General features: G+C 42.0%; 1 protein-coding gene across 3 annotated transcripts in view; it reads left to right on the top strand.

The window, feature by feature from the left end:
* DVL1 (dishevelled segment polarity protein 1) overlaps positions 1-14,370 on the top strand; it is a 940,598-nt gene that overhangs the window by 470,178 nt on the left and 456,050 nt on the right. For all 3 annotated transcript variants that reach the window (XM_069610109.1, XM_069610108.1, XM_069610111.1), the window contains exon 3: positions 1,136-1,257. In XM_069610109.1, the coding sequence (XP_069466210.1) occupies positions 1,136-1,257 (122 nt within the window). The remainder of the gene's footprint in view (positions 1-1,135; positions 1,258-14,370) is intronic.

Here is a 14,370-nt window from a genome sequence, read left to right as displayed (position 1 = left end):
TAGTCCGGTGGTTGCTCCTAAGCTGTGTTTACACACTCTTCCTGTGGGCTGTCTAGGCTGATGGCCCTTCATAGTCTTCCCAGCTGCATCGTGTTCTTACTTTTTTTAAAGGTTTGTAACAAACCATATAAAAAATAAAAAAAAAAAAAAAAAAAAAAAAATCCCAGTTTCTCTATTTCATACATTGGTGATGGATGCACTGCAAAAAGGCTGTTTCTGTTGGACAAAACGCTGCCTGTACAGAACAGAATGCAGGGCCCTGATTCAAATAGGTTGTGTTGATATTAATTAAATGTATCCAATGAGTTCTGCTAGAGTCTTCCCCAGACAAAGACGTGTAATGTTTTTAATGGCGAGAGTGATATTACTTGCTGCGCTCCACTCAACATTTAGTGGACTTAAGTTTCAAAAGGAAGATGCCAGCCACATATGATTATCGAATGCACTGGAGGTTAATTGGCATTGGTGGGCTCCACAAACGGTGCATGTGCTGTTGCCATCCTGTGTGTGTTTCCCCGTGTGGGTGATTGCTGCTAGAACCACAGGTGACCCTAGTGCTATTTGAAGACAAATAGACACACCCAATCCTTTCCATCTAGTTTGCCAGCTAATATGTGAGTCTCCCTCAATGTGCTTATTGCCTTGTCAGTCTCTGCTCTGTCCCCTCCTTTGTCTCTTACTTAACTGTTCTCCCTCATTGTCTTTTGCTCATCTTGATTTCCCTTATTTACCCCATCCAGCCCTTTCGATCCGACCGTTGTGTGATGTAGGATGGCTATAATTCTGCTAGCGAGCGAGCGGGCAGGGAGGGAGTGGTGGAGGTCACCCAGTGGGTGGGCCGGGGTTGCGGTGTAGTATTATTCTATTGTTGTGTTATGTCTTGGTTTGTATGTGGGGGGAGTGGTTTAGAATGAGCATTTGTACTGCTGAGTAAACACAATTGACATTGTTTGATATGTTTGTGTCCGCTTTTTAGACACATAGATCCGTCCAGGGAGTCATCCCTGCCCTGCTATGGTAGGATGTGATGCCAGGAGTAATGTCTATGGAATTAAAGGTCGAGTGGTTATGGGGCATCCTCTTGCTGCAATGAAGGGACTGAACCAATCTGTTGTGTTTCTCATTTGCCCTGCAGCTGGTCCTGGCTGAAAGTTCCCACTCTGATGCAGGGTCCCAGTGCACCGAGAGCCACACAGACCTCCCGCCGCCGATTGAGAGGACTGGGGGAATTGGGGATTCCCGACCGCCATCCTTCCAGTAAGTAGCACATTGCTATTGGGCACCTCCTGGCCAATGAGAATGCCTAGAATAGACACAATGATGTAGATGCTATTGAGAGCAAACAAAGTGGTTGCCCAAACACAACGCATGCACTAATACTGCTACTGCCACAATGTGTTACTAGCCATGCAGCCCTTTGGAAGTGTGTTATCACTTAGGATACTTGCACTTCTTCAAAGTATGCCCTTGGCTTTGCCTTGGCCCGTAACGTGGGTGCAGGCAATTATCCCATGATAATCACACCTCTATCGAGCTATAACAATTGACTGCAACCCAAATAAGCCGATAAATATGTTCTGCCTTTCATCAATTTTCACCTGTTTCATTATATGTGTCACCAGTTATCTCTACTCCTGTTACTTTAGTGTTTTCTAATTCTTAATTTGAATATATATGCGACCTCCAAGCCAGGAGCCCTATCTAATGCAGAATGCCATCTCAAATGGTTAATGCCCCGTCCTGCTCTAAATGCTAAGTCTCTGATGTAGAGCAGCGCAGATGTAGATGAAGTACAAGGTTTGCAGTCAGAGGAAATAATGGAGACACCGTAAACTCTTGGCTTTCCCTGCTTACACATCATATACAGGCTTCACACATAGACACTATTCCGGCCTAATGTCGCTCACGGTCCTGCACATATAATGCACTAAAGATGTCCGTGCACTGGAGACTGAGCTTGCAAACAGCCTGATGAGGAGTCCTCTTCTAAAATTCTGATTGTCGAGAGGAGACATCATCTCAGGGAATTAGAAAGGGGTCCGCCCTTGGATGGAAATAGATGTACGGTGTATAGCAGCTGTGTTATCCTCATAGCTATATGGCCCGGCTCTCCGAAGGAGAATACAGGTTTCAGGGTTCCACATGCTTTAATGCTAGGGTGAGTGTTCCGAAACATGAAATGATTACCAAGTCCAGTGTGCCTTATGTACTTATTGGTGCCAAGCACAACACGAAGGGTTGTTCCTGGTGGATAGAATTACATGATTGATTTCAAATAGCAACACATGCATCCAAAGCAATCAATGCCTGGGTATCTGGTTACCGACAATGGGTGCATCAGTCAAAAAAAGTTTAATTACTTTCATTCAAAAAAGTGTTTGGTTATTATTTACAATTTTTATTCATTTGAAAGCATTTTTTTAAATCACACTACAGATCATTTTTCTTATCATTATTCATTTCGTTTGTGAGAACCATTATTCCCAGTGGTAAAAAAGTGAACAAGAGTGAAGAAGTGCAATAACCAATAGCAGCGGAGAGTTAAAAAACCAGGGTCAACGCTAACAGTATAATACACATTTTTTTAATGTATATTCTTAGAGTACATCAGAAAGCGTTTCGGCAAAGCAAAGGTATTCACCTCCTTCAGGACCAAGCAGGGGCTTCACAGCTGATTCAGGAAAAGCTCAAGGGATTACCAGCCCTGCATTATTCCGACCTATTCCAAAACTCCGTGTTGTCATTCAGTATCTTAATGTTCATGATATCATAGTTTAATACATGTGTGGGCCTTCATCATAGTTGGTGCAAAAAGCCTTCTGAAGAATGTCAGCTTGTTACTAGCCGTGTACTGAATACAGCGCCAGTTCAAAGAGAGTTTTGCAATAAATCATGGCGGAGACGCTGTGAAAAACTGTCTCTGGTGTGAAGCAAAATGCCTGTGAAACAAAATATATGTACTTATTGGTTCAAGCATACAACCATTGTATAATGGACAGATTAGTCAAATATACACCCGTTTCTTCAATCTTATGTTATCAAAATGTTCCTTCTTTTTATGCAATTCAGCCAGGAACCCTTAATGGTGCTATTTATCTACCTTTAAAAGGTACTTAAGCTAATGTTTTATAATGTTGTTTTAAGTGTTGATAAAGGATTTTACTTAGAAAGGAAAGTGTAACACTCTTGTTATGGTTATAGCATATATTGGGAGTGATAGAAATTAATATTGTTATATTTTAAAAAGAACCTGCTTACATTATTTGTACAATAAAAAAATGTATTTTTTGTAGCTACTTTTGATAAAATTACACACCATTTTGTCTCTCGAAATGTACTTCTTTATTAAAAAAGAATTGTGCACAGATTAAAGCCAAATGTGTGTTTCTTCTTTGAGCACCAATGAGGTGTTTAATTGAGAGAGCAGGAGAGAAAGTGGGTGGGAGAGATCAAACAGAGGATAAAAGAGAGAAAGACACACACACACAGGTGGAGATGGAGAGACACATACAGAGGGGATCAGGGGTAGAATCACAGCGATCAGCAGGATCCCAGATAAATTAGGAGCTTGATCTGCCTGTCTTCGTTCCTAGGCTCATGGGCCTCATAGTAAAGTCTGAGGAGCTCTGAGAGTTAACATTTGACAAGCTAAAGAGGCCAGTATCGCTCCCAGGCTCCATCTTGCCTATGATGGGAATGCTGCAGTCACAAAAGCTATCATCACTTCTATTATTTTTACAACTGAAAGTGCAAACTCCTGTGTCAGTCTCTAGATGTTCATCGTTGTGGTGCAACACAAGTGCATTTTTTGTATTGCCACATGCACCCCACAGTTCCTTGTGACCGGGGTGTGGAATGTGAGTTGGATGTTATTTTAATTGACAATGTGCAATTCTAGCATCCTCAGTGCACAGAGCAAGTGTTGCTGAACGAGTGAAAGGACTGTGAGCAGGGCCCCGTGCCCCTAACTTGTTTGGGTGCTGACATGTTCTTGCAAACCTGTCCTTATGTGTGTCTCCTCCTCCTCCCAGGTGTAACTGGGTGACATGTGTCTCGTCCATTCACTTCAAGAAACGCACCCTGACTTAGGGGTCACCAACATCCCCAAATCTCTGGTGATGGCACTTGACAGTGTCACACGGCGCTGCATGAGCAAGACCAACCCTTATTCTCTCTCTCTCTCTGACTCCCAGCATGCCTGCCAACTTTATCCATTCTGTTCGGTAGACACTAGTTCAGTCGTAGTTTTATGTTTCCATTATTATTTTATTATTTATTTATGTATTTGCTCATTCCTCGCCGTTAGCCCACGGGCATCAGGACGTCAACATTAAGACAAAAACAGGAACCTTACAGTTTAACAAGACAGAAACATGAAACATAAAAGAGAACGGTCAGGGAATGACTATCTAAATCTGAATCTAGTATCACCTGAACAAGTGAGTTTTACGTTTTTTCTTTTCGGAAGATAGTGTATGTGGACTCTAATCTTAATTGTAGCGGTCGGTTGTTCCATTTGGTTGTGGCCTTTATATGAAAGGCTTTGCCCAGGCCGTTTGTTCGCTTATGAGGCGCAACCGTGATTTGGCCCTGTGCTTCTGATCTAAGGGCTCGACCTGGTATATTCTGGAACTTGTAGTCCTGGATTTCCCATTATAAGCCAGGACTACACATCCCATAATGCAAAGTTAAAACCGGGAGTGTCTCCTGAATGGAATGGATAATGTTGGCATGTACGTTGCCGGCTTCGGGCTATGCTGGTTGTGTACATCTGTGCAGGTCTCGTGTTTGGTTTTGCTCAAGAGATTTAGGGGTTTCTGGCATTCCGATTTCAGCTAAATACAATCTAAAAATAGATCAGCCCTATGAATTGTGCACAGGGGAACGGGTATCTAGTATGGCAGCAGCAGCAGGGGAGGGCGAACCATGGAACACCTCTTGTTTATTGTGGGAAATTGGGTATTCCAGCACTCGGCTGACGGAGGGCTAAAGACTTAACCAGCCATGTCTTTGTCTCCCACACACTACTCCGACAAGACAACTTCAGTCGCAAGACTACCTGGTGCAAGGAGTAAACCTCACCACATCACACTAAGTGCCAATAGCGTTACTGTACTGTAAATAACAGATGCTGCGATTACCAACCTAAATGGCACTCATTTTCTCGACTGCATAAGGATGAGAGGCAGAGAAGGCCCTGCTAGTAACACAAACACCTCTGGATATATGTACATGTAGATATGTGTGTACCTGACACCATAGGATGAACCCGCTTAATAGGTCAAAGTACATGTTTTCGCTTCTGCGGCACAACAGTTATCTACACGCAAAGCAGCTGCTCACAATGAGCATTCGCACTCCGGCTCAGCTAGTCATGCAGATAAAACTGCTGCCCATCACACTTTCGCCCATTCATGTTTCTTAAACATATGCCGAAACAAAGGTCCCAAACCATGTTCTGTAAGCCTTGCATTTTTAGTGCAACACTTTTGCCTTTCTGTACACATTGTGCATACCTACACATGCTAGAATGCAGTCAACGGAGGATAGCACAGGGTCAATGCGCTGGTCTTGGAAGCAAAACCACGCAGAGCAACAGAGGTTTGAATCCCGGATCTGTGCTTAGAAACCAAACTCTGGTACGGTATTAGGTGTGTTATGAAAAAAAACAATTAAATAAATAAATAAAAATATGATGTCACCCTAAAATCTTTGCAGTCTTTTATGGTTTTTACTACTTTCAAGATTTAGACACACCTCAGAAGAGACTTGGTGATAAAGTCACCTGCTTGTTGCAGTCATTTTTTGACAAACGGATGACACTGCTTGTTATGTACATGACAATTGATGCTACCTCTGAAAAGAGATGGACGTGATTTTGTGCATCAAACAAGCCGGCAGCTTGAACCAGTAAGCATTATACAGTTTATAAAATGTGTATACTTTACGATTCAGTTTACCGAGGAGAGGCATAGATTGTGAAGCCAAAGGGATTTTGGAACGCAGATTGCCCATTGCCATCCATTAACACTTAAGAAGAGCTGAGGATTGCCAGAAAAACGGCCATCCTGACCAGTGGCGGGGCTAGGGCAGGGACCTGACGCTCTTTGCAGTGTCTGTTTATGTTATAAACAAAACACTTGCCCATTAGAAATAAATTAAACAGTTTTTTACTGATCCTGAATGTCGGAAGCGGCTGTGCCTGTCTACTCTGTTCGCTCTCAAAGTGCGGCTTGACGTGTTTCCTCATTGACCTCTTGGTCCTTTACTCTAGCCTAAGTTTGGGACATTGTGTACCAAGAATACTGGTAACATTTGGGCTGTTCAGGGAGAAGTGAGAGGAAATAGAACCTGAATCCCATAGGAGCATATAGATGGGAAAGCTTCCTGAGAGAGCGCAACATCCCGATCTATGGTAACGATAAGGACCGTGATAACACTAATCCCCCTGAGCCACCATTTACGGTTCGGTTGCTACATTAGTAGAGAAGATAAACAAGTTAAAATCCTCCTGGGCATCCGGCCCTAATGGCATGGCCAATATCACATTGAAATGTAACCCTAGTTTGTGGGCGGGAGTATTAAAGATCCTCTTTGACAAAATTATGCTCGCAGGGAGAATACCTCCCTCATGGCAAACTGTCACTCTTATCCCAGCACACAAGAAAGGTGACGAGCGATCTGAGCAATTATAGATTGCTGTCGATCCTCGACTGCACTGGTAAACTCTTTGTGGGTTTAATTTTAGACAAATTACAAGAATGGGCAGAGAAGGAGCACATATTTAATTGTTTCCAAAGTGGCTTTCGGAGGGGTTACTCAATGATACATAACCTGATCACTCTTGACACCTTGCGTACAGTGGCCAGGAGAAAGGGGAGTCTGCCGCTGTATGCGTTATATGTAGATTTCAAAGCAGCCTTTGATCTGGTTCGCAGAGACATCCTGTGGTCTAAATTAGAATTGCTCAGTTGCCCCAAAAGCCTGTTATACTACCTGAGGCTCCTTCATCAGAATAACCCAGTCTCTCTTAAGCTGGATCTGCAAGGCAATATGACTGCCCAAGTTGCTCAAAACAGAGGAGTCAAGCAGGGGTGTGTGACTTCTCCGACTCTTTATAATTTGTTTACATACGATCTATCTGCGGCTATTGGTAAGGTATATAACTGTCCCCCGGAAATTGGTGATAAGCACTGTTCAGTCTTTGCGTACGCAGATGACTTAGTGATATTAGATCATACACTTAGCGGTCTGCGGAGATCTGCAGAAGCCTTATGGCTTTATGCTAACAGCAATGAACTGACAATAAACCTACAGAAAACTCAATTGATGCTATTCACTAGCAAAAAGGTAGCTAAAGGTACAGAAGCTGGAGATTCTATATACCCCGAATGATAGATATCTGGGAATCGATATTGAAACACAGGGGGACTACCTCCAGTGTAAACAGAACAGAAAGATTAGGGCCGCCCAATTCACTTCTCTTGTATACCGCTTCACTATCACTCATGGCGGCTTCACTATATGGGCTGCACGATTGTTATACCAACAGGTTCTAGTCCCGATGATGACCTGTGGCCTTGAAGCCCTACGAAACATGGACCTGAATTGCTTTCAGGTTGTAGAAGGTAAATACTGGAGAAAGATCTTAGGCTTCCCAACCTGCATACCAATGGCCATCATTGGGCTTGAATTAGGACTAATTTCATTAAAATCTCAGGTACTTAAGAAAAGGGCTGAACTATATCTGTTGATGTTGAGCAAATCAGGCAATCCACTCGTTGACACCCTGAGGGTTCAATCTTCTAAACAGTCCGGAAATCTTCTCCTAAAAGACAAGGTTGACATATACCTGAAAGAAATTGGCTGGAATACTCCAGCTGAGGGGTTTACTCAAAGGTCCAGAATTGCCCTCTCCAAAAAAGCGGATCTTTGGGATTGGATAGAAAACTATGCACATCTGGAGAATCTCAAGAACTATCAATTTATCAAGTATATGTTATATTCATATAAAAAGCTGCAGTTTTACCTCAATCTGGGCCCAGCAGTTAGACTGAGGCGCTTTATCCTGCTACTTAGGATGAACTATCTGCCGGTCCTGGCTTGCAATGGGGTAATAAATCAGATACCCCAAGTTGAACGTTACTGCCGACTATGTAAGAACAAGTCAATAGCAGAAACATGTGTTAACAAACTGCCCTAAATTATCCATGACATATCAGACCCAATGTGGTAGATATATTCATAGTCCCGACTTTTAGCAGAATTAGTCTTCTGGTGGACCAGCATCAATACTTTGAACATGTGCCGCCTGATCGCAATGTATAATGTTTGGCTAGTAATCGAGAATTTACTCGGAAGTTCCATTTGAAACAATTTTATGTTGTCCCTGAGATGCCAACGTTTACTGGTGTGGTGTCCCTCAGGGACCCTTTGGTTACTGACAGCAGGAAGGCCTACAACTCTTTCTTGTACGGTTGCTTGTGGGTAGTCTTGCCAGTGGTTGACAAATCTGAGATAGACTGCTCTCAACAGTGGACACTTATAACGTAACAGATGTACTGTTACACGAAACTCTATCTACTTATTTTTGTTTCTGTTACTATATTTCTGTGTATATTAATTATGGTAATTATTAGGTTTATACTTGTTGTACTGAGAAACTGAGCTATCATCATTATGTTGTATTTATTATGCTGTATGTAAATATTTAATATAAACTATATCACATTAAAATAAAATAAATACAATTAGAAATAAATTGCTTAAAGAAAAGTGGCAGTGTGGCATAAAGGACCTGTAGCTTGGTGCTCCCCTGCTTGGGGTGCTCAGGAGAATCTGCGGCACTGTGTGCCACCTGCAGGGTGCTCAACACAACGTGCTGTCTCTCGCATTTGCTCCAATAAGGCAAAAAAGACCCTGGACTGAACAAAAAATATGGGTTCTCTTTGCTGTGAAACATTTTGGGGTGCCAGCTGTTCATCTACCCTCTGTCCTTTTACATGTCTTAATTTAAACACCCCATTGTTATACTGGGAAGAACATGCACTTTAGCGCCAATGCAGAGTTTTCGTATTTAATTTAATGATGTTACACTGCACTCTTGTGGCCATGTATGGCAATTGCACTAATAAAAACAAATTGAAAAAACTATGGAAAAACGAAGGGCCTAATTCACAGGCGTTTTTTTTCTCAAATATATATTTTATTTATTATTAATCAAAAACACAGTAACAATAAACAGTAGACATCGGTATCGGCACAAGCTTAACGGCACAATTCATTATAATGATAAAATAATCGTGTGATGGTCGCATAATTCATTCGTAGTGCACAGAAGCGTTTTATGAGGGTGAAAACCCATTCGAAAACACTCTGTGAATCAGGGCCTAAATGAGGCCCTCATGTAATAAATCGGAACTGGTCTGAAGGCGGAAGTAGCCAACTGCGGACTCTTAGGGAAGGAGGGGGATTTGGGGGAGCCGACTGGGGTGGGGGTAAGGGGGAGGAGGGAGCCACAGCCATCCATCGGGGCGACAGGGCTTTGGTGAGGAAATAGTTCTGAATAGTTGGACTGGACTAGATGATCATCCAATGTTTTGGTGCTCCTGTGAATGCATTTTAGAGTTATCCTAGAATGAGGGTTGACATTCGAAGCAAAAACCCGACTTCTGGCCGAGCCCATATTTTTAGGAACCCCTCCCTCTCTGGACACATCCATTTTATATATTTGAAAACTGGAGTACAATGGCAAGCAGAGAGAATACAAATCATGCTTATAAATGTACCTTATATATATATATATGTTTTCAATCTGCATTGTTAAAAAAAATGATTATGATTTAAGGCTGAAAATGGCATTTCACTAAATTATGTACCATATATTTTATCACGTAGTAAAGATGAAAAACGGAACTGGTTCTGAAAAAAATGGATCAAGTTACTCTCCAGCTATTTAGATCTTAACAAGTTGTGAATTAACCCACTTGCTCGACCAATAGATGTTACTGAATATTTATTTTATTTTAACATTTATAAAGCGCACCAACCCCCAAAGGCATCAGGGCGCTGGTTACAACATTTCATTTCAGAACATGACATTAGTTTTAAAGAAAGTGGCTGTAAAAACATTCCAATAAGGTTTACTTGAAGCTTTGAAAGTGAATTATTGGAAAACTTCAGTAGGTCAAGAACTTGCAGCAGAGCACTAGTTACAGGTTTCACTTACATGACCATAGTGGGCACATTAAAACACCAAGCCAACATACCCAAAGAATCTCATCGGGAAAAAAAGGTGAGAGTGATTCTTTAATCATTTTATAAAATGCAAACCTAAAACAGAAAGTGTGTTGCAGTGTTTAAGAAACATTGCCATTACTCCCCAACCAAATGAGTTTTATAGGAGCAAGAATGTGTAAAAGCTGGTTCAGGCACACCTGGCATTAAGCTGGCCCTTCCCAATCCCTACCAACCTTTTAAAGGTAATGGCTAGTCATACACACCTTGCCAGATTGTATTTTCCACTAGAATCATATTTATATTGTCAGATAAGATAAGAAGCTGAGTTCCAAAGGACTTTTCCTAGTCCTCCAAGTCTTTCACAGAAACTGGCCAGCTATTACATCTCCCCATTGGTATCTAGTCAATTCATCTAAACCCATTCCATCTAAAACCATTCCATCGAAATGTTTCCATCTAAAAAATGTCCATCTAATGCATGTTTTTTGGGGGTAAAGGGTTAATTTTTGTTCAGGTGTATTTTAAAGGGTAAAAATCAGGGGTTTGAGTGGAACCCTCCCCAAAAGTAATGAAAAGAATGAAAAAGAAAATGCATTAGATAACATTTTCGATGGAATGTCATTAGATGCAATGGTTTTAGAGGAGATGACCATAAACCCTCCCCACTGTATGTTTGTTGTTGCATTTGTTAAGCATATCATACATTAATATTATAGATACCTTGCTCCCTTACACAAAAATCAGACCCCCAACCAATAGCGATATTGTGATTGCTAAAACAAATACTGCAAAAGTTTGCCTTTTAAAAAAACTCACAAAATCTGCATTTCTTTTGAAAAATTGAAAAAGAAATCACCATATGAGGGGGATAAGGAAGAAAGGGGAGCAGTGGGCCCCAGAGAGGAAGGAGTGAGCCAGATGGGGAGTGATGAGCTAGAAAACAGAGGAGGAGCAATGTGCCAAAGGGCTACTGGTGGGCAAGGAAGGAGTGGCCGGCCAGAATGGGATCGGTAGGGCAGAAAGGGCGCAGTGGGCCAGAGATTGAGCAGTGGGCCAGAGAGGACCTGGTGGGCTAGAGATGGCGCAGTGAGCTAGAGAGGGAACGGTGGGCCAGAAAGTAAAAGGGGGAGTGATGAGCCAGAAAGCAGAGGGAGAGCGGTGGGACAGGAAGCAGAAGGGGAGCAGTGGGTCAGGAAGCAGAGATGGGGACAGTGCACCAGAAAGAGAGGGAACATGATGGGCCAGAAAGAGAAAGAGAGAAAGGGTGTGGAAGAGAGGGAGTGGTGAGTGTGAAAGAGAGGGAGGGGTGGGTGGGAAAGAAGGAGTGATCTAAAGATTTGGAAAAGGATGGGGGAAGAGCCTGATAGACTGGAAGAAAGAATTTGAGATGTAGAAGGGGTGAGATAGAATGAAGGATTATAGACTGCAGGAGGAACTGGAGAAGGTAAGATGTCGGTTGAGAGCATGGCTGGGAGTGTAGCAGGGACTGAGCAGTGCAAGTAGCGAATTGGCCGTGCAACAGAGCAAGTAAGTATGGAAATCACTGGCACAGTGGGAGATTTGGGGGTGTAAACTGTGATGCAGAATCAATGAGTGTGAGGGATGTTGGTCAGTGGGGGATTGTCTGTGTACGGGGGTTGGAAAACATAGAAGGGGAATATTTGCACCATTACAACTGATAACAATCAATAAAGTTAATAATCTAAAATAGGCACGCTCATTAAACCAAGAATATAGAGCAAAACAAACACTAACCTCTTTTAAATTGAAAGCTGAAACCACATAGAAAAGTTCAAATAATGTCAATCTTGCTCTTTTGTAGCTTCATGTATTGTAATTGTTTTAAGAAATTGAAAACTCCTTCATTTTTAGATGGATGTGTTAAATCCATCATCCCAGTGGTAATTAAACGTGGTGTTCCACGTGTCTGCTAGCAGAAATACATCTACAATCCACTATTGATCATTAGTGATCTTAAACTTGGAATAAGAGGGTATCTACTATTTGAATTGGACATGCTAAATCTTGGAGTATGAAGAATTACCTAGCCAGTCAACCCCAAGTGCAAGCAACTAGGCTTTGAACTCCAGGGGATTCAGGCAAGTAAAAACCCAGGATTGTGTCCAATTGATGATATTAGTAATCTGTGGACAGTGGCAGAGTTGGTATACAACAATAACCTACAAAACATCTTGGATGCCCTGATGAAGACCTGATTGTTCAGGTTGAAACACGTGTTGGCTACCCAGCAAAGAGTGATGCACCAACAACTGATGAGTCTTTTGTGGTTTGGAACAATATTGTTAATGAAAGGACACTAATGTTCATTAGGGTGTAGCACTTTGATCTCACAGTCATTTGGAAGAATGGAACATAGTCATAAAGGTACATGTGCGATTATTGGTGCAATGTCAGATGTCAATGTCAGATGTCTGTCACCCAGATTTGGCTTCAGCAACACGTGGTATACCATTTTGTAGCAAGGGTGAACTCTCAGGCTATGCTCTGCAAAAAGCAGATTAGCAGACTCAGGTTATAGAATAGCACATGCATGCATCTCAATAAATATAGATGTTCTTAGTACACCCTTTCACTCACAGAAACAGCACTCAAATATAGTGCGGCAAAACTATGGACAGTAAAAAGGCATCAAAATACAAAAGTTCAGACAGTTCTTAAAGAGCAATAACAAAAAAATATTCAGAATGCAAAGTTCAGAAATGTCTTATTCCAGCGTACCGCTGAAGTAGACATGAATTTGTGAGGTTTCAGGTACTTTGCAGAACTTTGCACAGATTTTGCAAGACCCCAGTCAATGGGTATGGAGCAATGTCCAGAAAAAGTGGAAAAGAACACAAGTTGCCCACAAGGCTATACTGCTCTGCTCTGGAAACGACCAGTTCTCAAGCTGACGTTCCAAGCTGTTCAAGTTGAAACAGTTTCAATGCAGTGTGAGGAGCCAGGAATTAAACTCACACACAAGTTAGCCATGTTTTTGGTTAAAGGCTTTTATAGAATATAAAAGGGTTTGGAAAAGGCCTCTCTGACACTGCCCTAAGAGGAATTTCCCTACCTAAACCAAAACTAAGGATCGGTCTGTGTCAGAATGTCAAAATCAAACTGTCCTTGTGTCCAAATGTTCTATTCTGACCCTTACACTAAAACTACATTATGAAGTTGAAAAGGGAAATATCTTTAAACTTTTTAAGTTCTTGACAAAATGTTCATAAAAGAAGAATATGAGGTTCCAGCACAAAAGTTATTTTTTATCGGAAGAGCTCTTGCTCCACAATGGGGTTTCATTCCCTATGGCTTCTCTTTCCTGAAGTTCCAACATAAACAGTTCTTTATATCAGAAGAGCTCCTTTTCCACAATATGGTTCTGATCCCCTGGGTTCTCTTCCTTGAATGCAACACAAACATGCTATTTATATCAGAAGTGCTCCTGTTCCACAATGGGCTTCCCTTCCCCTGGGTTTCTCTTCTTTGAATACAACAGTGTCTTGTGTCTTATTTGGTCAACAGTTGCACTGACACAGACACAGCTTCCTAGCTTTGTAATTCTTTTGTCAGGACTAGGCTTTTCTTTATATGCTTAACACAGGTCTGATATTTCTGTACTTAGAATTTTTTAACACACTTATCTATGCCTGGTATACTCTCCTGCCAGGACTTTTGCTGTTACACACTTTTAACTTGCCTGGTATACTCTCCCACCAGGACTTCTCGGATTTACTGTCACGTGCTGGTCACTGTGGCAATGCTGGAGACGTGCTCTGTACTGGGCTCTGCCATGTGTTCACCGCTTGGCAGTGATCTAGTCTTCTTCCAATATGGTGTCTCCCTTCTATATGTCTCCTCCTTTCATACCGGCTCTCGCGTTGCAACCCTGTGATTTTCCTTTGGGTTAGATGCTAGTGCCAGTTTGTACTGTGCCTGCTCTGTCCTCTCTTTAGTACCCCTGAGCCTTTCATTTTTTCTCTTTGTTTTTTTTCCGTTCCGCCTGGTTTCGTTTTCTAGCCCTGACTCTCGCCATTCTGTCACTGCGGCTTTCAGCTTCCACTCAGCTTGGCATCCTGACTCTTGCTATTCTGCCACTGCTGCTTATCAGCTTCCCACTCAATCTGGCAT

Source organism: Ambystoma mexicanum, chromosome 8, assembly GCF_040938575.1.
Source record: "Ambystoma mexicanum isolate Mex_15411 chromosome 8, UKY_AmexF1_1, whole genome shotgun sequence".
In the NCBI taxonomy this organism is placed as follows: domain Eukaryota; kingdom Metazoa; phylum Chordata; class Amphibia; order Caudata; family Ambystomatidae; genus Ambystoma; species Ambystoma mexicanum.
This window is presented reverse-complemented; position numbering and strand designations above follow the sequence as displayed.